This window comes from Mesoplodon densirostris, chromosome 1, assembly GCF_025265405.1.
Source record: "Mesoplodon densirostris isolate mMesDen1 chromosome 1, mMesDen1 primary haplotype, whole genome shotgun sequence".
NCBI lineage: Eukaryota > Metazoa > Chordata > Mammalia > Artiodactyla > Ziphiidae > Mesoplodon > Mesoplodon densirostris.
The window spans coordinates 233,918,475-233,946,341 of record NC_082661.1 but is presented as its reverse complement, the minus strand read 5'-3'; the positions used below and the strand labels follow the sequence as shown (position 1 = coordinate 233,946,341).

The following is a 27,867-nucleotide window of genomic DNA, read 5'->3' as shown; positions in this document are numbered from 1 at the left end:
AGCACTCTGAAACCTCTCCTGCCTTCCCCAGCAGCCTCAGCCAGCGATCCTCCGACAGACGAGACGCCTTTAATAGTCTTTGATATTTCTGAAGAACAGAATTGTCCAGAAAACACCAGTGCTACAAGATGTCCAGTGCCCAAACCAAGATCAAAAAGCAACCTCAGACCAGTGGCCAGAGAGCCTCACGTTAAAGAGCAGAATCCCCAGAAAAGCAGCCCAGCGGCCACCCCGGAGGAGGCAACCCCGAGCCGGCCCCAGCCTCTGTGGGACGATACCGGCCACTCGGACAGCCAGGCAGTGATGAACATCATGAACGCAGAACGGAGCCCAAACACCGTCGTTTCCAGGATCAAAGCACTTGAGGGTGAGACAAATGCGGAAAGCGTGGGGCTGCCCAAGAAGCCAGAAATTGCCCCCCGCACAGTCCCCCCGAGGCCTGCTGCTTCCTCAGGGAAACCCTCCGTGGCCCCCAAACCGGCAGCTGACAGAGCCTCTGGAGGCTGGGACTCCTGGACCACAAACAGACTCCGGGGGGCCTCTAGGGAAGGCCTCACCCCACACTCTCCACCGCAAGAAGCAGGGAGCGTCCCTGTAACCAAACCCGAATTGCCAAAGAAACCAAATCCTGGCCTCATACGAAGTGTTAATCCCGAGAGTCTGGGAGGAGGGTCCGTGGCCGAGAGCCCCGCCAGTGGGAAGAAAGCCCCGACTCCTGCTCCTCGGCCTTTGCTGCCCAAGAAATCAGCTTCTGCAGGAACGGCCCCCTACCCCGCGGCCTCAGAAACACCCCCCTACCCTGCGGCTTTGCTGAAACCCATCACTGTGCCTCCCCGACTCTCCGTGGCGTCACAAGCCAAAGCGTTCAGGTCCCTGGGAGAAGGACCCCCGGCCAGCCCCGCATCCCCGGTTCCGCAAAGCAAGCCTCCGGGGGACATCGACCTCATCAGCTTTGACGATGAGGTTTTACCCGCCCCGTCTGGGAACCTGGTTGAAGACTCTGTTGATTCCGAGATGGTTCTGGGTGAGTAAAGCTCAGAAGTGGAGGGCAATCTAAATTCATCCTAGGGTATCTCAAACGGCACTTGCTGTTTTCGTTTCTGGCACATAAGTTATTGAGGCGTGGACGTGCATGTGTGTGCACATGCATGCGTGTGGATGTGTAGAGACAGGGAGAAACACAGCGAGATTCAGAAACAAGGAGCCGGGTGGGAGATGGAATCAGAGAGCAAAGGGAAAATCTGGGATGGGGAGATGGAGACAGAGAAGGAGGGAGGCACGCGTGTTGGTTACTCTCACATGGGCCAGGAATAAGCAGACTGGGACCAGGGACTTAACTAGATGAGAGGCTGGCTCCGTCCTCGGGCAGGTGGACATTCGAGCATGAGGAGGAAAAGAGGGAAACTAATCAGAGGGGGGAAGTCATGCCCCAGAAGGGCTCCTCAGATGGAGCCAGCCCCGCGGAAGTGCTGGGAAAGGGGCCAGCCCCGCGGAGGACTCTGGCATGAGCAGTAAACCCGGCCATATGTTGCAGAATGTTGTTCCATAATCTTCACAGAACACCTTCCCTTGGGAATGGGAAGTTTTGTAAATAAACTACAACAGTTGTAAGTTTCCTGCCAAGATCAGGGACAATTAGATTTCCCAAGAGGCAGAGAGTATGTTTTCTTTCCTCACACTGTTCAAATGGAGAGTTGTGATGGTAAAGCGTATCTTTGATTTGTCAAACTAAACTGCTATACTTGTCATTGCTAAGATTCCTTTCACTGCTGTTTACTTACTTGGGCAGAATTTATGAACATGTAAGCGTAATAGTATTTTCAAAAGGTTAGCTCTCATCTTCTAAATGTTTAACATGCATCAAAATGATAGAAGCTCTGTGAGTCAAAACCAAATTCTGCTAAGTACAGGCATATTTTAAATGATAACAACCACATATTTATTAAATATTTATCATGCACACAACATTGTAACTGGCTATAGCATGCCTCTTGTCCATAAGGAGGGGAAAGAAAAACATTAGGATATGTTGAACTTCTGCCTATAGCTCCAAACCCTCTGCCAGATGCCCAGACACACATTATTTAATTTAATACTTACACTAACCCTTTACAAGGCATCATTGGCCTCAGTTTGCAGATGAAGAAAATGAGACTGAGAGAGATCAAAGGGTAGCTTACTCAGTTTTCCAAAGCAGGATTCAAAGTCCGTCTTTTCTTTCTAAGTCTAGTTTATTTTTTGCTCTATCATGTTGGTACTCAACATTTTCACGAATCCTTAAACCAGGCAACACATTAAAAAGTTTTCAAGTTTTTGTTATACCATTTTCTTATTGAAACCTTTTTGGTGTTACCAGGGTTCAGAGTAGGACAGGGAGGGGTAGGTCCAACAGCAGCAAGTGGTTCAGGGGTGGAAACAGTACGAGCCAAAATAATAACCACCTTTTGTAGAAGCTGCTAGATTCTGTGGGAATGGCAACTTGGTTAATAATTGCTGAGGATTTATTCTGTGTCATCAAGCAGATAATTACAGTCCTCTTCAAAAAGGAAGGTCAACAGTGTACATCAACATGAATACAGTATCATGCTGCCTACCCCGCCTTTTCTGTTTCTTGATTTCTCCCACTTCCTTGCACAATGTTTAATTACTGAGGCAGTCTTTCAGCAAAAGGTCTAATTTGCTTGCCCCACCTGACTTTAACAATGGCTCTTACCTGTGGAGTTATCCTGAACTGAACACTCTGTCTTCTTTTTTTTTTTTAATTTTATAAATTTATTTATTTATTTTATTTATTTTTGTCTGTGTTGGTCTTTGTTGCTGCGTGCGGGCTTTTCTCTAGTTGCTGCGACCGGGGGCTACTCTTCGTTGCGGTGCATGGGCTTCTCATCACAGTGGCTTCTCTTGTTGCAGAGCACGGGCTCTAGGTGCGCGGGCTTCAGTAGTTGTGGTTCGCGGGCTCTAGAGTGCAGGCTCGGTAGTTGTGGCGCACAGGCTTAGCTGCTCCACGGCATGTGGGATCTTCCCGGACCAAGGCTCGAACCCGTGTCCCCTGCACTGGCAGGCGGATTCTTAACCACCGCGCCCCCAGGGAAGTCCACTCTGTCTTCTTTTTAAACCTGCTTCTCTTCCTGTATTCTGCTCCTGTCCTGATGACACCATCACACACCAGCCCCCCCCCAGAGGATCCTATCCATCATCCTTGAGGCTTCCTACCTGTCACACACAGTGACTAAGTTGTTTGGACTTAGAGTCAGGCAGGTCGGGGTCTACCACTTAAATGCTATGTGACCTTGGGCAATTTACTTAACTCCACAATGCCTCGGTTTCCTCACCTGTAAAACACGATAATAATACTCCTCCTGGAGGTATTGCAGGTGTTAAATATGATTATGGAGGAAAGCCTTATCACACCATCTGAAACGTGGTATGTGCTCCATAAGTGGTAGTCATTATTCTTCTTGTCCTTCACATCCAGTTAGTGGTCAAGTCCTGCTGGTTTTACTTTCTGGATAGTTCTTAAAATTTCCTCTAGTTTCCGTCACTCCTGCTACTGGCCCACTTGTCTAATCCTTAGGCCCAGATTCCTGCAGGAGCCTCCTAAATTGAGCCTCTGCTTCTGCCTCAAACCCATCATCATATCATGGTTACCCGACGGATTTTTCTAGAGCGTACATTGGACCTTGTTGCTTCCTTGCTTATTGCCCTCCAGAGGCCTTCAAGATCACCTCTGAATTCCTCAAAATGTAGAGGGAATTTTTGTTTGTTTACTGACTGGGGCTTTGTGACTTTTGGGGGGTGGGGGAGCTACACATTTTTTTAATTGAAGTATAATTGACATACAGCACTATGTATAATTGACGTACAGCACTGTGTTAGTTCCATGTACACAGCCTAGTGATTTGATATTTCAAGAGGATCACCATAAGTCTAGTTACCATCTGCCATCATACAAAGTTATTACAGTATTATTGACTATATTCCCCATGCTCTAAGGCTTCGTGACTTTTTGATGGTGTATTAATATAGCATTGTCTTGTAGATAAAGGGTTATGGTCTCTTGGTGAAACCTTGCTTAGTCGTCCTGGCGTCAGCCAAAAACTGGGGGAGGAACACAGGAGAAAGGAGAGAAACTCACAGATATGTCTTTCCTTCTTTTTCTTTTCCCTCAAAACATAAAGAAAATCCAATACAGTAGTTTTCATAAAATGAAGTTGCCCTATTAATCTCAGGAAATAGAGATCAGAAAATACTGAAGCTATGAAAACATTGTAAGGATTAGAAAAATTATTAAAGGGAAACTCATAAAACAGGCAATTTAATATTGGATTCATTTCTTAGGTAGAATGCCTTCCAGGTTAATGTAGTGGAGCTGAGAAGCATTAGCAATTCCTCTTCACACCTTTACAAATCATACCCAGTTGTCAAAAAAGCAGAATGCTTCTGCTGTCAACCCCATTACACAGACCAGAGTAATAGTTTAGCAGCCAATTTCTGCTATTAACAGAACTCAAGGGAAAGAAATAAATGACAGAAAAGCTAGCCAAGGATGGTGAAACTAATTATGATGACAAGCATATTATTAGAGACAGATAATGGGCAGAAAACTACATTATCATCAATGTTTTTCTCAACCCGGTAATGAAGACCATGTGGATATAGGTGTAAAGGGGCCACAGGTGTAGAATAATTGGCATTGGTGTGAGGGGGCTGGAAGGAGGGCAGAGGAAACACTGCGAATAAAAGTAGAGAAAGATGCCGTGGACTTTCCTTAGACTTGGTTAGGAGATGCTTTTGCAGGTAGTTGTGTTTTCTCTACAGAAGCAAGGGCAAAGAGTCTGTGATAGAGGAAATTATGACACTGGGGTTCTTAACCCTTTCTGGATCACAGAACTCAGTTAGCCTACGAATCTTTTTTCTCCCTTGAAAATAACCCTTTTGCACATGTATGCACAGTTGGAGGTACAATTTCCAGAGCTTCAAGGGCCTATTCTTGGAACCCAGATTAAGGACTTCTACTACAGAGTGTTGGAAATTGCCTTCAGTGGACTGCTAAAATAAATTCTGGTTGCATCCATACAATGGAATATTGTGCGGTAGCTAAAAAAGAGGCAGACCACCTATTATCCCCTACTATGGACCAACCGCCAAGATATTCTGGGTGAAAAATGCAAGGTATAGATAGTATTCATGGTATTTTAGCTATAGTGTTGGTGTTAAAACACATATTTACATGTAAATATGCTGTGTCTTTGGAAGATGTATTAAAAATGCTAACAGGGCTTCCCTGGTGGCGCAGTGGTTGAGAGTCCGCCTGCCGATGCAGGGGACACGGGTTCGTTCCCCAGTCCGGGAAGATCCCACATGCCGTGGAGCGGCTGGGCCCGTGAGCCATGGCCGCTGAGCCTGCACGTCTGGAGCCTGTGCTCTGCAAAGGGAGAGGCCACAACAGTGAGAGGCCCGCGTACCGCAAAAAAAAAAAAAAAAAAAAAAAGTGCTAACAAAGGTTGTCTTTTATGAGGGAACTCCATCAGCAGGAGAGGATGCGGGAAGCTGGTTTTCAAATAGATGACCGGAAGCAGAATTAGGATGAAAGAAACTAGGAGACATATCCCTTGTCTTTGCCGCAGAGAAAAAGCTGCCCCCCACACTGGTCCTCAGCCTGTGAGGTGTAGAAATTTTAAGAATAATAAAATATGATTTTTCTAAACAATTATATTATTCAAGGTTACAAACAAAAGCTAATTATTATGAACTAAATATGTCTAAGTTAGACAAATTCAAAAATATATATCTGCATTATTTCCTTTTAAATAGAATCACTGAGGAGTATTAGCCAAAAAAAAGAATTTTTGTTTTTCTGGTTACTTTATGGAAATTTTTATGGCCATTGTCTTGAAAAAGCAGCTAAAGGGACAAGTATTTTCATATTTTTCCTCTTATTTCTTTTTTTTTTTAATTTTTATTGTTGGCTGCAGTGAGTCTTCACTGCTGCGTGCCGGCTTTCTCTAGTTGCAGTGAGCAGGGGCTACTCTTTGTTGTGGCTCACGGGCTTAGTTGCTCTGCGGCATGTGAGATCTTCCCGGACCAGGGATCGAACCCGTGTCGCCTGCATTGGCACGTGTATTCTTAACTGCTGCACCACCAGGGAAGTCCCTCCTCTTATTTCTAAGTGATTTTTCTTTCAGTTTGTTTGGCAGGGGTGTTATTTCAGCTTAATTTTGTAACTTTTTTCATGTGATTGAATTTATTTTATTGGATTTTTTTTCAGTCACAAAGTAACATATATTTGCGGTAACAAGTCTAACAATATAAACATTTAGTAAAAGACAAAAATGAATCTCCCTCCAATCCATTCAAATCCCCAGAATAACCAGTGTGAACCATGTTGTACGTAGCTTTCTGTGCCTTTGGACATTCCAAACCAAAGCTTACAAACATGTACACATACATGTACTTCTTCCTGTTTTTTTACAAAAAGTTTTACCTAACTGTACCCATTACTCAGCAGCAAAAATGTTTACCTAACTGTACCCATGACCCAGCAGCTTACTTTATTCATTTAGTGATGAGGTTTAGGGACTTCTCTCCAGGCCAGAAGATCTAAGTCTGACTCCTTGTTCCCTGATACCTGCCTGATATTCCCTGGTATGAGCACAGCACAGACAAGTCAACGTTTCCCCTATGGATGGACACCACTACAAAAAATGCTGCGGTAAACACTCTTGTAAATATTTTTACTTCTACTAGTGCTTTTATAAAGAAATTTCCAAAAGTGGGAGTACTGGCTTAAAGATCATGAACTTTAAACTTATTAACAGTACCAACAATCCAGTTTCCCACCTGGCAGTGCCAGGAGTTCCCAAACGTGAGGTGCCATCCTTGCCTTCTAGGTTGCCCACTTAGCATTGCTGTTGGAGAAAAATACCCCTCTCGTGAAAAGACGTAAAAAGTAAACATACTGTGTAGCTAGAGAGAGACTCTCACACCATCATCAAGATGAAAAACAGGCCTCTGGCTCCACCTTCTCACTGAAGTGATGCTGTCTGTCCTCTCCGCCCATCGGCACGCCTCTTCTGGATAGCAGCCTGGGACGGGGCGCAGAGAGGCAGAGGCCGAGCTCACTGGCTCAGGGAGCACAGCTCGGGGAAGTCATTAAGCAGACCCACTCCTGCCAAACAGCCACAGTACTGGAACACTCAGACTTCCTGGCTTCACTGTACTGAGAAAGATTATTTTTTCTTTTTTTTGGAGACGTGTATACTAGAATAATTACACATGATCTGAATACCAGTTATCAAAGAGCAGCTAATGATACTAAAAATAAAGACCAAGAAGGATGGGCTTCCCTGGTGGCTCAGTGGCTGAGAGTCCGCCTGCCGATGCAGGGGACGCGGGTTCATGCCCCGGTCTGGGAAGATCCCACATGCCGCGGAGCGGCTGGGCCTGCGCGTCTGGAGCCTGTGCTCCGCAACAGGAGAGGCCACAACGGTGAGAGGCCCGTGTACCGCAAAAAAAAAAAAAGAAAAGAGAGAAAATGTGTAGCTAGGACACTTTGAATACTTTGTATTTAAGTTGTATCTTCCTACTTCAGTTTAAATCTAGCAGGTTTTAAAAGATGACTGGACCCTTTAATGTGGTAGTTGAGACCTGCAGGATTTGGGACGGGGTTCCCTGAGGCTAGTCCTCCAAGAACAAGCACAGTTGGGATCCCCTGTGCCCAGCCCTTCAAGGGCACCGAGTGGCCTCTTTCTCCTTCTTTGCCCCGCTTGTTCGTGCTCTCACTCCTGGGATGTGAGAGAGACAGACTGTACGTGGTATCCTGGCCCAGAACATCAGGTGAGTTGGGAAACAATTGAAGTGATTCCATGCTCAGGATTTTCTTCTCCCTCCACACTCACCCCCCCAAAATCACCAACTAAAAACCTATCCTAATAACCACCAGATTGTAGGGGCCCAAAGCAGCTGTTAAAACAGAAATACCACTTGAATGGGAGAGCACAGTGAACAGTTATCAGCCTTAATCCTTTTCTTGAATTTTGGTCCTTTTCCCAGCAGGAAACAGTGCCCTGAGAGGATGGGCTGTTACAGCCAAGGTTGAGGGGACGGGGGACGGTCAAGTCCCTGCAGCAGTGGGGGAAGGAACGTCGCTCCTTGGAGGACAGTGGGTTCCAACGAGGGCCAAGGAGGCCGAGCAAGGGCAGCGGCAGGGGAGAGAGACGAACAGGGAGGAAAGGTGTGCACACCGGAGAGACACTGTGTTTCCGTGTTTGAATAAAATATATGCCGAGATTGGGGTCTTCAAATTCTTTCATTCTAGCTAGCATTACTCAGAACAGATGACACGTTCGGGGAGTTCAGTTGCAGGTAACGTTTGCAATAATGGGCTTTAATACCAGCCTACCTCCCCCTTTTTATCCATCAGCACTGCTGTTTCCTAAACCCCAGATGTGTATTTTCCAGCTTGGAAGAACTGTTAGAATGTGCACAGTCCATCCATTGGAAGGAGGATCATGGAGCCCTCCTCCCCCTGCACTCCTGCTTCACGCTGCAACCTGCTTCCCTCCTGAAGTTCCTTCCCCCTTGCTCTACGTTTCCCTTTTCCAGTAGCATGTCTCACCTTCTAATAGACCACATGAATCACTCAATACATTTATTGTTTATTGTCTCCGTCTCCTGCTGGAGTGGAAGCATCACAAGGGCAGAGTTCTTTGCTCTGTTCGCTGACGTATTCCCAGCCTCTAGAATAGCATTTGATGTGTAGCAGGCACCCGATCAGTACTGAATGAGAAAAAGTGAAAGAGTAAGTTACAAAGAAATAGATATAAAATGATCCTGTTTGTGTTTTTCAAAATGCCTGTGTGATAATACTTAGGATACACGTTTGTGTTTTTCAAAGTACCTACATAATAATACATATAATACAGAAAAAAAATCTGTAGACAGATACACATATTTTAGATAATAATTACTACTGCAGGGATGGGATTACAGGAGACTTTCTATCATATATTTCTTTTTTTTTTAAAGATCAACTTATTTTTTTTAATAAATTTATTTATTTTTGGCTGCATTGGGTCTTCATTGTTGCGTGCAGGCTTTCTCTAGTGGCGAGTGGGGGCTACTCTTCATTGCGGTGTGAGGGCTTCTCATTGCGGTGGCTTCTCTTGTTGTGGAGCACGGGCTCTAGGCATGCGGGCTCCAGTAGTTGTGGCATGCAGGCTTCAGTAGTTGTGGCTTGTGGGCTCTAGAGTGCAGGCTCAGTGTTGTGGCTCACGGGCTTAGTTGCTCCACGGCATGTGGGATCTTCCCGGACCAGGAATCGAACCTGTGTCCCCTGCATTGGCAGGTGGATTCTTAACCACTACGCTACCAGGGAAGTCCCTATCATATATTTCTTAATGTTTCCCATTTTTACAATAAATGTTACTTTTGAAATGAAAAATAATGCTATAACAAAATAAGGAATTGATGAATTTCTTTAGACCTAAAAGAAGAAGCTTTGTTTGTTTTCTGGGGATATAGGTTACAATGGAAGAAAGTGATATTATTACAAGAGCCTTTTTTGAAAGTTTGATATTGTTTTGATGATGTTGAGTTGGATTTTTGAGCAGAGACAAGACTCGCCTCACTAATGAGCTAATAGACTGGTTTCCATAGAGGGGTCATCTAATTTTTTTTTTCTAACTAGCTTAATAATTATTATTTTACCTAGCATGCCATCTGGGGGCCTTACTTAGGTGATAGATAATAAGCTTAAAATAGGATTGTACTTAACCATCCTATCTCCCCACCTCGCACCGTTATTGGCACGTGGTAAGCAGACATGTGAGATCCAGTGACTAGTGAGTGGGTGATGCTCTGGTAGCAGGTCTGAGAGTGGGGCTGCCTGAGAGCTGGGTGGAAGGGAAGGGCAAGTATCAAGGAGCTGAAAGGCCATCTTATCCTTAGCTCAGTGCTTCGTGTATCCTGAAAAGAGCTGGTCAGCAAAAGACGCTTTATTGAACTGCGGCTCATAACAGGCAGAACATGAATGCTGTTCATCACAAGTGCTGTGAAGTGCATTGTTTATAGGGAATATCTCCCTACAGGCGAGATGCAGAGAACAGGTTCCGAATACAGTATGTATTCATTCTGCCTCTTGTTGAATAAAGGCAAAAGCGGCCTCTTGAGACCCTGTGCACTGTATAGAGTGTGCATTATACAGCATTTGATTTTATTTTTGCTAATCTATTTATTTTTAGGTTTTTCATCTTTTAAAAATTTTTTGGTCATCTTCCCAAAAAATGAAAACATTTCTACTACTAAACTACTAAAGGAACATTTACATTAAAGAAAAAAAAAACTATTTCTTTCAGTAAAAAAGTTTGGTGGGGGATTTCTCTGGCCGTCCAGTGGTTAGGGCTCCACACTCTCACTGCCGAGGGCCTGGGTTCCATCCCTGGTTGGGTAACCAAGATCCCACAAGCCTTGCGGCATGGCCAAAAACAAAAAAAGGAAGAAAAAAGTTTGGTGGTTATGCTTTTATTTAAAATACTGTCCCTAAGCACATACTGTCCATTTTAAATGAATGGGTTAAGATGGAGAATATATATCCTTGGCCCCAAATTAAATATTTGAAGGGAGATGTCTTCTTTTCTTTCCAGGATAAAACGTTTTCCGTTTTCATGTTAGCAAGGTGTACTTTCACTTCACTACTCAATCCGAGAGTGCTGCTGCTAGGCTCCGGCAGGGTGGGATGAGGGGTGGGATGAGGCCCAGGGCCAGCCCTTCAGGGAGGTTTTCCAATGCAGGCACAGGGGTGGGGCAAAGAGACCTACCTTCCTGGGGGATCCGGGAAGCTTCACTATAGGGGGGAAATTGGCTGCATGTTTCAATTGCCCCTCATTTTCAGGCAGACACTTATGGAATGATGACACTCCTGTGAAAGATAGCTTCTACATAATTGAAGATTGTCCTGGATCTCTCTCATCAGAGAGGAAGAAAAGCCACATGAATTATTTACCGAGCGCCAAGTTATTTCCTTTCATGGGCCCTGACTTTGTTTTTGTCTCTGCAGACTGAGATTTTGTTTATCCATGAATAGTTTTCCCTAGGGCATGAAAAATATGACGATTTAATTATGAATGAGGTTTTTTGTTTGAGTCCATGTTAACTAAAACATGCAAAATACACTGTGTTTTTCATTAGATCCCTTTCAGCTCCCCACAAGAATAGAACCAGCAAAGGAACGAGCAGCACAACCAGCACCCACCAGGAAGCCCACTGTGATTCGAATTCCAGCCAAACCGGGAAAATGTAAGCACTTCTCTGCCCCATTTATTTGCTTCTCCAAGAGCCAGTGAGAAATATATGCTCATTTATCAACGTCTGCTTTTGAAATTATGTGTAATCAGCCACTTATTTTTCTGTTGAGAACATTTTCTTTTAACATCTTTATTGGAGTATAATTGCTTTACAATGGTGTGTTAGTTTCTGCTGTATAACAGTGAATCAGCTATACCTATACATATATCCCCATATCTCCTCCCTCTTTTATTTTTAATTTTTTAATTTTTCTAACATCTTTATTGGAGTATAATTGCTTTACAATGATGTGTTAGTTTCTGCTTTATAACAAAGTGAATCAGTTATACATATACATCTGTTCCCATATCCCTTCCCTCTTGTGTCTCCCTCCCACCCTCCCTATCCCATCCCTCTAGTTGGACACAAAGCACTGATCTCCCTGTGCTATGCAGCTGCTTCCCACTAGCTATCTATTTTACATTTGGTAGTGTATATATGTCCATGCCACTCTCTCACTTTGTCACAGCTTACATTTCCCCCTCCCCGTGTCCTCAAGTCCATTCTCTGCATCTGCGTCTTTATTCCTGTCCTGCCCCAAGGTTCTTCAGAACCACTTTTTTTTTAGGATTCCATATATATGTATTAGCATACGGTATTTGTTTTTCCCTTTCTGACTTACTTCACTCTGTATGACAGACTCTAGGTCCATCCACCTCTCTACAAATTAACTCAATTTTGTTTCTGTTTATGGCTGAGTCATATTCCATTGTATATATGTGCCACATCTTCTTTATCCATTCATCTGTCGATGGACACTTAGGTTGCTTCCACATCCAGGCTATTGTAAATAGAGCTGCAATGAACATTGTGGTACATGACTCTTAGAATTATGGTTTTCTTAGGGTATATGCCCAGTAGTGGGATTGCTGGGTCATATGGTAGTTCTATTTGTAGTTTTTTAAGGAACCTCCATACTGTTCTCCATAATGGCTGTATCAATTAACATTCCCACCAACAGTGCAAGAGGGTTCCCTTTTCTCCACACCCTCTCCAGCATTTATTGTTTGTAGATTTTCTGATGATGGCCATTCTGACTGGTGTGAGGTGATACCTCATTGTAGTTTTGATTTGCATTTCTCTAATAATTAGTGATGTTGAGCATCCTTTCATGTCTTTGTTGGGAATCTGTATATCTTCTTTGGAGAAATGTCTATTTAGGTCTTCTACCCATTTTTGGATTGAGTTGTTTGTCTTTTTGATATTGAGCTGTATGACCTGCTTGTAGATTTTGGAGATTAATCCATTGTCAATTACTTCATTTGCAAATATTTTCTCCCATTCTAAGTGTTGTCTTTTCATCTTGTTTATGGTTTCCTTGGCTGTGAAAAAGCTTTTAAGTTTCATTAGGTCTCATTTGTTTACTTTTATTTTTATTTCCATCTCTCTAGGAGGTGGGTCAAAAAGGATTGCACTTTGATTTATGTCATAGAGTGTTCTGCCTGTGTTTTCCTCTAAGAGTTTTATAGTGTCTGGCCTTACATTTAGGTCTTCAATCCATTTTGAGTTTATTTTTGTGTATGGCATTAGGGAGTGTTCTAATTTCATTGTTTTACATGTAGCTGTCTAGTTTTCCCAGCATGACTTATTCTCCATTGTATATTCTTGCCTCCTTTATCAAAGATAAGGTGACCATATGTGCATGGGTTTATCTTTGGACTTTCTATCCTGTTCCATTGATCTGTGTTTCTGTTTTTGTGCCAATACCATACTGTGTTGATGACTGTAGCTCTGTAGTATTGTCTGAAGTCAGGGAGCCTGATTCCTCCAGCTCCGTTTTTCTTTCTCAAGATTGCTTTGGCTATTCAGGGTCTTTTGTGTTTCCATACAAATTGTGAAATTTTTTATTCTAGTTCTGTGAAAAATGCCATTGGTAGTTTGATAGGGATTGCATTCAATCTGTAGATTGCTTTGGGTAGTATAGTCATTTTCACAATGTTGATTCTTCCAATCCAAGAACATGGTATATATCTCTCCATCTGTTTGTATCATCTTTAATTTCCTTCATCAGTGTCTTATAGTTTTCTTCATACAGGTCTTTTGTGTCCTTAGGTAGGTTTATTCCTAGGTATTTTATTCTTTTTGTTGCAGTGGTAAATGGGAATGTTTCCTTAATTTCTCTTTCAGATTTTTCATCATTAGTGTATGGGGATGCAAGAGATTTCTTTGTATTAATTTTGTATCCTGCTACTTTACCAAATTCGTTGATTAGCTCTAGTGGTTTTCTGGTGGCATCTTTAGAATTCTCTATGTATAGTATCATGTCATCTGCAGAGAGTGACAGCTTTACTTCTTCTTTTCTGATTTGGATTCCTTTTATTTCTTTTTCTTCTCTGAATGCTGTGGCTAAAACTTCCAAAACTATGTTGAATAACAGTGGTGAGAGTGGGCAACCTAGTCTTGTTCCTGATCTTAGTGGAAATGGTTTGAGTTTTCATCATTGAGAACAATGTTGGCAGTGGGTATGTCATATCTGGCCTTTATTATGTTGAGGTAAGTTTCCTCTATGCCCACTTTCTGACATGTTTTTATCATAAATGGGTGTTGAATTTTGTCGAAAGCTTTTTCTGTTTCTATTGAGATAATCATATGGTTTTTCTCCTTCAATTTGTTAATATGGTTTATCACATTGATTGATTTGCATATATTGAAGAATTCTTGCTTCCTGGGATAAATCCCACTATATCATGGTGTATGATCCTTTTAATGCGCTGTTGGATTCTGTTTGCTAGTATTTTGTTGAGGATTTTTGCATCTATGTTCATCAGTGATATTGGCCTGTAGTTTTCTTTCTTTGTGACATCTTTGTCTGGTTTTGGTATCAGGGTGATGGTGGCCTCGTAGAATGAGTTTGGGAGTGTTCCTCCCTCTGCTATATTTTGGAAGAGTTTGAGAAGGATAGGTGTTAGCTCTTCTCTAAATGCTTGATAGAATTCACCTGTGAAGCCATCTGGTCCTGGGCTTTTCTTTATTGGAAAATTTTTAATCGCAGTTTCAATTTCAGTGCTTGTGATTGGTCTGTTTATATTTTCTATTTCTTCCTGGTTCAGTCTCGGAAGGTTGTGCTTCTCTAAGAATTTGTCCATTTCTTCTGGGTTGTCCATTTTATTGGCATAGAGTTGCTTGTAGTAATCTCTCATGATCTTTTGTATTTCTGCAGTGTCAGTTGTTACTTCTCCTTTTTCATTTCTAATTCTGTTGATTTGAGTCTTCTCCCTTTTTTTCTTGATGAGTCTGGCTAATGGTTTATCAATTTTGTTTATCTTCTCAAAGAACCAGCTTTTAGTTTTATTGATCTTTGCTATCGTTTCCTTCATTTCTTTTTCATTTATTTCTGATCTGATTTTTATGACTTCTTTCCTTCTGCTAACTTTGGGGGGTTTTTGTTCGTCTTTCTCTAATTGCTTTAGATGTAAGGTTAGGTTGTTTATTTGAGATGTTTCTTGAGGTAGGACTGTATTGCTATAGACTTCCTTCTTAGAACTGCTTTTGTTGCATCCCATAGGTTTTGGGTCATCATGTTTTCATTGTCATTTGTTTCTAGGTATTTTTTGATTTCCTCTTTGATTTCTTCAGTGATCTCTTGGTTATTTAGTAGTGTATTGTTTAGCCTCCGTGTGTTTGTATTTTTTACAGATTTTTTCCTGTAATTGATATCTAGTCTCATAGCGTTGTTGTCAGAAAAGATACTTGATACAATTTCAATTTTCTTAAATTTACCAGTCCTTGATTTGTGACCTAAGATATGGTCTATCCTGGAGAATGTTCCATGAGCAGAAAGAAGCATATTCTGTTGTTTTTGGATGGAATGTCCTATAAATATCAATTAAGTCCATCTTGTTTAATGCATCATTTAAAGCTTGTGTTTCCTTATTTATTTTCATTTTGGGTGATCTCTCCATTGGTGAAAGTGGGGTGTTAAAGTCCCCTACTATGATTGTGTTACTGTCGATTTCCCGTTTTATGGCTGTTAGCATTTGCCTTATGTATTGAGGTGCTCCTATATTGGGTGCATAAATATTTACAAGTGTTGTATATTTTTCTTGCATTGATCCCTTGATCATTATGTAGTGCCCTTCTTTGTCTCTTGTAATAGTCTTTATTTAAACCTCTATTTTGCCTGGTATGAGAATTGCTACTCCAGCTTTCTTTTGATTTCCATTTGCATAGAATATCTTTTTCCATCCCCTCACTTTCCATCTGTATGTGGGTCTGAAGTGGGTCTCTTGTAGACAGCATATATAAGGGTCTTGTTTTTGTATCATTCAGCCAGTCTGTGTCTTTTGGTTGGAGCATGTAATCCAATTACATTCAAGGTAATTGTCGATATGTATGTTCCTATTACCATTTTCTTAATTGTTTTGGGTTTGTTTTTGTGGGTCTTTTCCTTTTCTCGTGTTTCCTGCCTAGAGAAGTTCCTTTAGCATTTGTTGTAAAGCTGGTTTGGTGGTGCTGAATTCTCTTAACTTTTGCTTGTCTGTAAAGGTTTTAATTTCTCCGCTGAATCTGAATGAGATCCTTGCTGGGTAGAATAATCTTGGTTGTAGGTTTTTCCCTTTCGTCACTTTAAATATGTCCTGCCACACCCTTCTGGCTTGCAGAGTTTCTGCTGAGAAATCTGCTGAGCAATCAGCTGAATCCTTATGGGGATTCTCTTGTATGTTACTTGTTGCTTTTCCCTTGCTGCTTTTAATACTTTTTCTTTGTATTTAATTTTTGATAGTTTGATTAATATGTGTCTTGGAGTGTTTCTCCTTGGATTTATCCTGTATGGGACTCTCTGTGCTTCCTGGAATTGACTGACTATTTCCTTTCCCATATTAGGGAAGTTTTCAACTATAATCTCTTCAAATATTTTCTCAGTCCCTTTCTTTTTCTCTTCTTCTTCTGGGACCCCTATAATTTGAATGTTGGTGCTTTCAATATTGTCCTAGAGGTCTCTGAGACTGTCCTCAATTCTTTTCATTCTTTTTTCATTTTTCTGCTCTGTGGTAGTTATTTTCACTCTTTTATCTTCCAGGTCACTTATCCGTTCTTCAGCCTCAGTTATTCTGCTATTGATCCCTTCTAGAATATTTTTGATTTCATTTATTGTGTTGTTCATCATTGTTTGTTTGCTCTTTAGTTTTTCTAGATCCTTGTTAAACGTTTCTTGTATTTTCTCCATTCTGTTTCCACGATTTTGGATCATCTTTGCTATCATAACTCTGAATTCTTTTTCAGGTAGACTGCCTAGTTCCTCTTACTTGTTTGGCCTCTGGGTTTTTACTTTGCTCCTTCATCTGCTGTGTGTTTCTCTGTCTTCTCATTTTGCTTAACTTGCTGCATTTTGGGTCTGCTTTTTGCAGGCTGCCGGTTCATAGTTCCTGTTGTTTTTGGTGTCTGCTGCCAGTGGGTAAGATTGGTTCAGTGGGTTGTGTAGGCTTCCTGGTGGAGGGGACTAGTGCCTGTGTTCTGGTGGATGAAGCTGGATCTTGTCTTTCTGGTGGACAGGACCACGTCCTGTTATGTGGTTGGGGGTGTCTGTGACCTTATTATGATCTTAGGCAGCCTCTCTGCTAATGGGTGGGGTTGTGTTCCTCTTTTGCTAGTTGTTTGGCATGGGGTCTCCAGCACTGTAGCTTGCTAGTCATTGAGTGGAGCTGGGTCTTAGTGTAGAGATGGAGATCTCTGGGAGAGCTTTTGCCATTTGATATTACGTGTAGCCGGGAGGTCTCTGGTGGACCAATGTCCTGAACTCGGCTCTCCCATCTCAGAGGCTCAGGCTTGGCACCTGGCCGGAGCGCCAAGACCTTGTCAGCCACTTGGCTCAGAAGAAAAGGGAGAAAACGAAAGAGAGAAAGGGAGGAAGGGAGGAAGGAAGAAAGAATAAAATGAAGTTATTAAAATAAAAACTAAAAGAATTATTAAAATAAAAAGGTAATAAAAAAATAAAAAGAAGAGAGCAAGCAAAGCAATAAACAAATCCACCAATGATAACAAGTGCTAAAAACTATAGAAAAAACAAACAAACAAAGAAAAAAATGGATAGACAGAACCCTAGGACAAATGGTAAAAGCAAAGCTATACAGAGAAAATCACACAAAGAAGCATACACATACACACTCACAAAAAGGGAAAAAGGAAAAAATATATATATATATTAAAAAAAACAGGAAGAGAGCAACCAAATCAATAAACAAATCTACCAGTGATAATAAGCTCTAAATATTAAACTGAGATAAACCTAAAACCAGAAACAAATTAGATGCAGACAGCAGACCCCAAGTCTACAGTTGCTCCCAGAGTCCCCTGTTTCAATTTTGGGATGATTTGTTGTCTATTCAGGTATTCCACAGAAGCAGGGTACATCAAGGTGATTATAGAGATTTAATCCGCTGCTCCCGAGGCTGCTGGGAGAGATTTCCCTTTCTCTTCTTTGTTCGCATAGCTCCTGGGGTTCAGCTTTGGATTTGGCCCCGCCTCTGCATGTAGGTCACCTGAGGGCATCTGTTTCCTGCCCAGACAGGACAGGGTTAAAGTAGCAGCTGATTAGGGGGCTCTGGCTCACTCAGGCTGGGGAGAGGGAGGGGTACGGAATGCGGGGCAAGCCTGTGGCGGCAGAGGCCAGCGTGACGTTGCACCAGCCTTAGGCGTGGCGTGTGCTCTCCCCGGGAAGTTGTCCCTGGATCACGGGACCCTGGCAGGGGCGGGCTGCACAGGCTCCCAGAAGAGGAGGTGTGGATAGTGACCTGTGCTCGCACACAGGCTTCTTGGTGGCTGCAGTAGCAGCCTTAGCGTCTCATACCCGTCTCTGGGGTCCGTGCTGATAGCCGTGGCTTGCGCCTGTCTCTGGAGCTCGATTAGGCAGTGCTCTGAATCCCCTCTCCTTGCACACCCCTAAACAATGGTCTGTTCCCTCTTAGGCAGTTCCAGACTTTTTCCCGGACTCCCTTCTGGCTAGCTGTGGCGCACTAGCCCCCTTCAGGCTGTGTTCACGCAGCCAACCCCAGTCCTCTCCCTGGGATCTGACCTCGGAAGCCCGAGCCTCAGCTCCCAGCCCCCATCCGCCCCAGTGGGTGAGCAGACAAGCCTCTCGGGCTGGTGAGTGCCAGTCGGCACCGATCCTCTGTGCGGGAATCTCTCTGCTTTGTCCTCCACACCCCTGTGGCTGCGCTCTCCTCCACGGCTCCGAAGCTTTCCCCCTCCGCCACCCGCAGTCTCCGCCCGCGAAGGGGCTTCCTAGCGTGTGGAAACCTTTCCTCCTTCACAGCTCCCTCCCAGAGGTGCAGGTCCCATCCCTATTCCTTTGTCTCTGTTTTTTCTTTTTTCTTTTGACCTACCCAGGTACGTGGGGAGTTTCTTGCATTTGGGGAAGTCTGAGATCTTCTGCCAGTGTTCAGTAGGTGTTCTGTAGGAGTTGTTCCACATGTAGATGTATTTCTGATGTATTTGTGGGGAGGAAGGTGATCTCCACGTCTTACTCCTCCGCCATCTTGAAGGTCCTCCCCTCGAGAACATTTAAAAGCAAGTTGTTTTCTCATAATTCTTTAGACAATTAGTACAGCAAATTTGTGTTTTTTGGTTTTTTAAAATTTATTTTTGGCTGATTGGGTCTTCGTTGCTGCATGCAGGCTTTCTCTAGTTGTGGCGAGCAGGGACTACTCTTCGTTGCAGTGCATGGGCTTTTCATTGTGGTGGCTTCTCTTGTTGCAGAGCATGAGCTCTAGGTGTGCAGGCTCAGTAGTTCTGGCACATGGGCCCTAGAGCACGCGGGCTTCAGTAGTTGTGGCTCGCGGGCTCTAGAGCGCAGGCTCAGTTGTTGTGGCACACGGGCTTAGTTGCTCCGCGGCATGTGGGATCTTCCCAGGCCAGGGCTCGAACCCGTGTCCCCTGCATTGGTAGGCGGATTCTTAACCACTGTGCCACCAGGGAAGTCCAATACAATAAATTTGGTTTTTACTTCTCTTTAACATTGTCTTAGGCAGAGAGAATAGAGGGAGGCTGAAACTCAGAGTAATTATAATATCGTATGTTAGTGCCAGTAGTAAAGATTTGGTACAAAAGTTTTGAAACTGATAGCAAATACAGTTGTATATGTCTGTCAGGAATGTATTATTCCAATGAGCATAATCTAAATATAGCTATGTGTGAATTGTCTGAAGAGGAGTAGCCAAGAGTTATAAAAACATAACAGTGTATAAAAATATTATTTTAATTAGTATAACACTATGTTTTGATACACTTCCTTACTTGATTTTTCAGTGTTAGAATAAATGAAATTTTGGATGAATTTTATTTAATAAGTACTGCAGATACATCTGATATTATCATAAGAGAGAAGCCAAGAGGGCCAGAACTGTTTACCTTAGGCCCTAGAGATTAGAAAAAGCGTGAGTATGTATGCACATGCATGCACATGCAGTGGGTTCCAGAGCTGTTCCTGGGTGATCACACAGCTTTCTCTGTGAGCCTCTGCTTTCCTTTCGTTTCCTTCAGTGCTTTTGCACAGCCCAGCTGCATGCTTGCCTTTGTCTGACGAGGTTCGGCCACCCCGTTCCTGCCAACGGCAGAGCAAGTGTCCCAATGCTTCACCTACAGCATCCCAGGGTGACATTGTAGGCATACCCTGGAAGGCCATGAAACTTAGTTTAGGGGTGTGGTTTCTCTATAAAATACTACCTAGAAGAATCACGTTGGTTTTAGTCTCTTGATGGTTTTATTAACTGACGGCTCTAAGCCAAGTAGTGAGAAGATTGAACGGAGTTTCTATGAAGAATGAGGAGGAGAGAAAGTCAAGGGCACCAAATTCTAGTGGGTTCTCGCTTCTTAGGAGCGTATATGGTAGTGTTAGACTGAAGACCTGGTCGTATGTTTCTTTTGACAGTATTATATAGCCTACAGATCAGTGACAGGACAGCTCATTGGGTTGTCAGCCTGCTCACTGTGACCTTGTTAAAAGTATTTAGGGGCTTCCCTGGTGGCGCAGTGGTTGAGAGTCCGCCTGCCGATGCAGGGGACACGGGTTCGTGCCCTGGTCTGGGAGGATCCCACATGCCGCGGAGCGGCTGGGCCCATGAGCCATGGCCGCTGGGACTGCGCGTCCGGAGCCTGTGCTTCGCAACGAGAGAGGCCACAATGGTGAGAGGCCCGCGTACCACAAAAAAAAAAAAAAAGTATTTGGGATTTTAATAAGCTGCATGAGATAGAATGATAATAAATATTACCTGAAGCTCATGTGGCTTTATGTAATACAACTTTTACATTTAAATGTATTCTCCTGTTGTGTCAGGGTCCCCCAGATCCCCATGTTTGATGATTTGCTAGGAGGACTCACAGAATTTAGCATAGAGTTGTGTTCGTGGCTGTGATTTATTATAGCAAAAGTATGCACAGCAAAATCAGCAAAGGAAAAAGGTGCCCGGGGCAAAGTCTGGAGGGAACCAGCACAAGTTTCTAGGAGTCCTCTCCCAGTGGAGTCACACAGGGTGTACCTAACTCCACTCAGATGTGAAATGTCAATCAGGGAAGCTCATTAGAGACTCAATACCCAGGGTTTTTGTTGGGGGCTGGTTACATGGACACCTCTAGGAATTTTGGCATGTACCAAAACTCCAGATTTCCCAGAAGGAAAGCAGGTGTTCAGCATAAACCATATTCTTTTGTTTTATCTGTTCTAGAAATGGTGCGAAGCTTCCCAAAATCCAAGTTCCTAGGTGCCAGCAAGGACCAACCTTGTGACTTAGGCCTGCTATGTTTACTCTTTTCTACACAGTTATAAATTGGATTAATACTCCTGAAATCCTGAGAAGGGTATATTGAGAAAGCACCTTTATTTATTATCCTGACAAAGCTCCAGGAACTATTAGAAAGCTGAGTTCTGTACTGCTATATGTGAGAGAACTGAAGTGCCAGTTCCTAGAGAATTCTTTCTATTTATATCAAAAACCAGTTCCCCAGAATTTTATTAATACGATTATTAAGCAATGCATATATTGCTGTGGAGGAAAAAAAAATAAGACTTTTGGTGTCCAAAGAACTTGGAATAGACAGGAAAAGAAAGGAACAGCTTTGTGGTGCAAAACTCCTTGCTCTGAACCTGTCGGCTTCTTCCACTGGGGACCTGTTTCTTCTGACTAGGATGTCCTTTCCCCAGATCTCTGCATGGCTCCCTCCTTCACTGTTCCTTCAGGTCTTTGCTCAAATGCCACTTTTCTCACTGAGCACTCCGCTGACCACATAGTTTGAAATGGAAAATACCCACCTCCCCCACATACCCACACCAGATAATTACTATGTCCCTTCCTTCCCATGAGCTGTCTCCTCTCTGCTTTCATATTCTTACTGCTTTGTACCCTTCAGTAAGGAAACTGCAGCACAGAGAAACTCTTCAAGATGGCGACTGAGTTGGACCGTCCCTGTGTGTGTCTTAATTCCCCACGCAACACTGCCTCTCAACTAAGAATGCTCGTCTGTCTCTAGATCATTGTTTTCCTAGGAGTTGGCCTGGGTATTTTCCCCCTTTTGAGAGTGTTTTCCTGTCTGTGGATAAAACAGGAACCTGACAAATCATCCTCTTGTTTTGTTATAGGTTTTTCATGTGAAATGGAAGCAAAGAGTGTTCATTTGAATGGGAAAAATTCCTATCTCCTTTAAATGCCCAAACCAGTAAAAGGTGGCTTTAGCCTTCTTTAGTATGTTACAGTCATCCTCTCTCCAAGTGTTTTGCACACAGATTTTAATTAGCTGTCACTAATTAAATCTGATCATCTTTGTTTTCTTCTTTTTAAAATAAGTTGGGAGTGCACTATCTGGGTTAAGGATGTAGTTTGGATGTAAAGATATTGCTTGTTAAAATGGGAGCAATTAAGCCAGCCCATTAATCTGGAGCTAATATATTAGAAAACACATTTAATTATTTGGATGGGGGAGGGTTGGATAAACCACCTATTAGGAAGCAGCGTGCCTTACTACAATGAGTACAGGCTTTTGGTTTCAAACCCATCTGACCATTACTAGCATTAAGACCTGGCTAGCTCATTTATTTTCTTCTCAGCTTCAGTTTATTCATCTGTAAAATGGGTAGGATATTATCTAGTATAGTGCTGTCCAATATGGTAGCCAATAGCCACATGTGGCTACTGAGTGTTTGAAATGTGGCTTATGCAACTGAGGGACTGAGATTTTAATTTTATTTAATTTTAATTAAGATCTAAGTTTAAATTGCCACGTGTGGCTACTAGCTAGTAGACTCAACAGATCTAGCACTTAGATTGAGGTTGGTTTGGAGAAATGTATATGAATAAAGTGCCTTAACTTAACGCGTGGCCCGTAGAAGGTTCTCAACAAATGCTGGCTTGCTGTTATAATTATTTAGTATTATTTTTAATCTCTATAAAACATTTTGTAAAAATTAACCGATGCCTACTAACTCATCAATTTTCTGAGGTTTGCCAGAATATCTTTCTCATTTGCTTAGCTATCCATTCTTTGTGTGGATCTTTTACAATAGCCATTTTCCTAATAGGGAACCAAGCTGTAATCATTTCATCCCTTGAAACCCCAGAAGACTAGAAATTATTGATTAATTAATTACTGCTATTTTTCCAGGTTCACATGAGGAGGATCCACAAAGCCCACCTCCTCTCCCTACTGAAAAACCTATTGGAAACACCTTCAGCACAGTATCCGGAAAACTCGGTAATGCTAACAGAACTAGAAACTTGGTAAGTGGTCATTATAGGTAATCTTAGGTTGAAGACTAAGCTAGGCACTAATTTTAGGTAATCAGCTGATGTCTAAATTATTTTACTATTGGCCAGATAAAACCAATTTCTGAGCTCCATGTACTTATTTAATATTTTTAAAATTCCTGTAGAATAAAAGAATTAGGCTAATTCATTGTACTTCATCATAAAATAATTTGCCCTATACCGATATTATGGCATTGTCTTTTAAATAGCACTAATAATGAGGAAGTTATTGAAAATCTCTAAAAACCTTTAATTTTTGTGGAAACAGATTTATTTCAATTATATGGTTTTATTTAAAATACCAAATTAGGGACTTCCCTGGCGGTCCAGTGGTAAAGAATCTGCCTTACAATGCAGGGGACGCAGGTTTGATCCCTGGTCAGGGCACTAAGATCCCACATGCCGCATGCAGGGCAACTAAACCCACGCACCACAACTACTGAGCCTGCGTGCCTCATCCAGAGCCCATGTGCCTCAAACTACAAGAGTCCACGTGCCCCGGAACCTGTGTGCCACAACTACAGAGCCCATGCTCCCTGGAGCCTGCATGCCACAACTAGAGAAAAGAAAACCCACACACCTCAACTAGAGAGAAGCCCGTGCACCGCAGCAAAAGATCCCACATGCCTCAATGAAGATCCTGCATGCCACAACTAAGACCCCATGCAGCCAAAAATTAAATAAATAAATAAATAATAAATAGATCCTTAAAAAATAAATAAAATACTGAATTAGTGACATAATTTTAAGATAATTATAAGAATTTGTTCATCTGAAATTTAGGAGAGAATTATTTTTTACATTTAAAAAGTAGTGCTTTATCATGTACTTGTTAACAGATGGTGGTAAAAAGTTTTTTTTTTTAATTTCAACCTCAATATTGTTTTTCCATACTTTTTCAACTTCCCATATGATAGATTATCTTTAAGGTTTGTTTCAAAAGAAACCAGTTCTTAAAGTCTTTGAGCCAAATTTTCAGTTCAAACTTCATAATAGTTTTGCATTTGTGCATTAACTATGCTATTATACATGCAAACCCATCTAATCATCTAGTGAAAAGAAATTTCTTTGAATGAGACATTAAATTGAATTAGCCAATGTCAAGTTAATGAGATTTTTCTGTAGGCTGAATTAAAATTTAGTGATCACTTGCATTTCAAAATACTTGGTAATAAATTTTTATTAAAACTGGGCTAGGGACTTCCCTGGCAGTCTGGTGGTTAAGACTCCACGCTTCCAGTGCAGGGGGTGCGGGTTTGATCCCTGGTCAGGAAACTAAGATCCCACATGCCGTGCAGCAGAGCCAAAAAAAAAAAAAAAAAAAAAAACTGGACCAAGATGACCCAAAAGAGGATGATAGGGCTCCCACCATACTACTGTTGAATGGGAAAATCCCAAATTTCCATAGAGGAAAAGTTACTTAAGAAGGTTACTGGCTTCTTCTGCTCTAAAGGGTTGTAAAGAAGAATGAGAGGATGATGAGTAGGCATACAAAGCATTCACTGAGTCATGTCATAGGCTTTGTAAACCCATAAAGCTCTATTAAAATATTAAGTATTATTCCATTTGGTGTTAAGCAGTCCGCAACTCAAACATTTTAGAAAAAACAAGGAAAGGAAGTTAGAATAAACTAAGCCATCTGGAGAGGGACCATATTCATAACTGTTTGTATCTCGCATAAACAACATGAGGGAAATCCTGTCCTGCGCTGTTTACAAAGGGTGGGGGCCGGAGGGGGGCGCGGTCAAAGCACTCTGTGCTGTACTGTAATGAATACATACCATAATAGACACACTGGGTCTGAAGGAAGAAGACAAGAGAAAAAGACCCCAAGTTAACTGATTTGGCTGAAGTCATGCACTTAGATTTCCAGGGCCCAAAGGTCAAAACTATGCCTGAGAAATTCCTTTGGTTTCGAGAATTACAGTTACTGAGTGAATTTTAGATCAGAGGCCAGAAAGGCTTCAGGTGTTGGGGAGGGTCTCTAGAAAGAGTGCTTCACCACTGTGATGACCCATGAGGAAAGGCACGGTCTTTGAATGTTGTGTCTTCTGATGAGGCACAGGACAAAGACCCTTGACTATTTCTCCTGCCTTGAGTGCCGGGGAACTTTCCATCACAGGACAAGGTGGCTGTAGTTGCAGAATCTCACTTTCTTCGCTTAAACGATGAGGGAATCCAGGGTGAGGAACCACAGGAGCCACTGGCGCTGTTCTGTCCGCAGGAGCAGACGCTTCTGTGGAAACCCAAGGCTCCCGGAGCCGCCCGCAAGGCGGCTGCCAGCCGGTGCCAGAGGAGAGTCAGGGGACGCTGCCCAGAAGGCGGAAGGAGTCCCAGCTGCAGCGTAGGAGATGGCTAATGAATTCAGGACATGAGAAGTGGTACCAGTTCCTGGAGAAAAAAGAGAAGGCACATCTTCAGAGGCTGCTCAGTGATTCCAACAGACAAGAATGTGGTTTTGGAAGAAATATCTGTTTTTCGAAAAAAACAAAACAAACAAAAAAACGGGGAATTATTTTGAAGTTAGAATATAAGAAACCATTCCAAAGAACATGAACAAAAAGATGGCATCTGCGGGGCAGTACAAGCCGAAAAACCAACTTCACCAGGAGCTAAAATGCTTACCCGAGCACATCAGAAGCCAAAGTTCAGGGGTGTCAGGGCTAGAGAAAAACTACAAAAAGCAGGTACAGAGGCGCTCCATTCATGTGTGGACTGTTGAAGAGCAGGAAATCCCTAATCAGTAATCTTCCAAAGACTGTCAGCAGACCCTGCACACAAACCTGGACTTGAGCAAACACGAGACAGTGGCTCCTACAGGAACCAAGCCCCTGCTCTCAGTATTTGACGTGTGTCGGGTGCAGCAGTGCCTTTTGGAATGTGCCTAACAGTCCCGGGGGATTTGAGTGTGCTGCCTTTTTTTCTGATTTATTTTTGCTCATTATAGAAAATTGAGACATTAAAAATATATTTAAGGGCCTCCCTGGTGGCGCAGTGGTTAAGAGTCCGCCTGCCGATGCAGGGGATACGGGTTCGTGCCCCGGTCTGGGAGGATCCCATATGCCGCGGAGCAGCTGGGCCCGTGAGCCATGGCCGCTGGGCCTGCGCATCCGGAGCCAGTGCTCCGCAACGGGAGAGGCCACAACAGTGAGAGGCCCGCATACCGCAAAAAGAAAAAAAAAAAAATATATATATATATATATATATTTAAGATTTCCCATAAAAGTAAACCAATCAGAGAAAACTATATTTAGTACAAGATTTGCATTATATGGTATGTGTTTATTAAAGTACATCATCTATAACTTTCCATGTCAGATTTATATATCTATATTTCTAAAATTCTGCCCTTAATTATTAAGGTGTCTAACAACTGTAACTTTAAGGAAAGCTATAAAAGTTCCTACCTATCTGCTAGAGTGTTTTTCTCTTTGCTTGTTTGTTTTAATTTTAAAGGCAGCCAAAGAAATAAATGAGTTTTTCAAGTATCATAGCAGTATTTGTCAGGGGGCACATAGGCAGCAGTGTATTTATAAGGCATGGATGATAGTCTGGAATATTGCAGGGTTTATGAGCTGGTGACTTGCCTCACTACATTAACTGAGTTCATTAGTGAAACCAAGTTTTAAGGGCAAGCTTAATTTGTTTTTCAAAATGGGATTATAAAACACTGAAACATATTCAAGTGATCGCAGTTATTAGCAATTAATCATTTGGTATTTAAGGAAAACTAGTAAATATTCAGTTTGAATTAAAAACCATACAAGTGAGTTTTAACTCATTTGTAAGATAAGAAGGGGGAAAACAGCCTGAATTAGCCCAAAGATTTCCAAGCTAGAGTTAAACCTCTTTTATAAAAAAAGGCAGTATATGGGCTTCCCTGGTGGTGCGGTGGTTAAGAATCCGCCTGCCAATGCAGGGGACACGGGTTTGAGTCCTGGTCCGGGAAGATCCCACATGCCGCAGAGCAACTACACCCGTGCGCCACAACTACTGAGCCTGCGCTCTAGAACCCACGAGCCACAACTACTGAGCCCACGCACCACAACTACTGAGCCCGCGCGCCTAGAGCCCATGCTGCGCAACAAGAGAAGCCACTGCAATGGGAAGCCTGCGCACCGCAACGAAGAGTAGCCCCCACTCGCCACAACTAGGGAAAGCCCGCGCGCAGCAACAAAGACCCAATGCAGCCAAAAATAAATAAATAAGATAAATTTTTTTTAAAAGGCAGTATAATTTTAAAGAGCTGGTATTTTTCCCTCTCAGGTGGTCTTGGAGAAATATTATTTCCTGGAGGTCAGTGGTGAGGGCTTAGAAAGTAGGAAAGGTGAAAAAAGAGACTCAATCAGAATTAGAAGGATTTAGTGAAGACTTTTCCCTAAAAAACAGAAGTCTTGGCTTTAAGATCCTTTGACTTCTCATTCAACAGAATATCTGAAAATGTTTTCCATGTATTATACTCATTTCCCAATCCCTGGACCGTAACATGTTCGGAAAACCTATTGAATTAGCACAGTTTGAACCCCTTCTGAAGAAATCTTCCTGTTGATCCCCATACTTCCAATTTCTCTCATCTACTTTCAGGCCAAAACATTCCAACTCTCCCTATCTTTTGTTTTTCACACTACCTCCCTTTGCTTTTTCCTACAAAATTCTTCTCAGCACATCCAGCCCCTTTGCTGTAGTGGTACAAGCTAAGCTCTCTGCTTTCTCGGGCCTCTTCTGTTCTTCCTCACATGCCTTGCTTTCAGGCCACCCCTTAAGCTTCTGTTGTGTTCCACCTCCTTCCAAT

General features: G+C 42.5%; 1 protein-coding gene across 8 annotated transcripts in view; it reads left to right on the top strand.

Moving 5' to 3' along the window:
* Positions 1-27,867, top strand: part of SH3D19 (SH3 domain containing 19) — a 171,867-nt gene that overhangs the window by 116,954 nt on the left and 27,046 nt on the right. For 7 of the 8 annotated variants that reach the window (XM_060116266.1, XM_060116303.1, XM_060116249.1 and 4 more), the window contains 3 exons: positions 35-1,024; positions 11,188-11,295; positions 22,933-23,048. In XM_060116266.1, coding sequence (XP_059972249.1) covers positions 35-1,024; positions 11,188-11,295; positions 22,933-23,048 — 1,214 coding nt within the window. Of the gene's footprint in view, positions 1-31; positions 1,025-11,187; positions 11,296-22,932; positions 23,049-27,867 lie in introns of all 8 variants that reach the window. The other variant, XM_060116256.1, reaches the window with a different exon arrangement.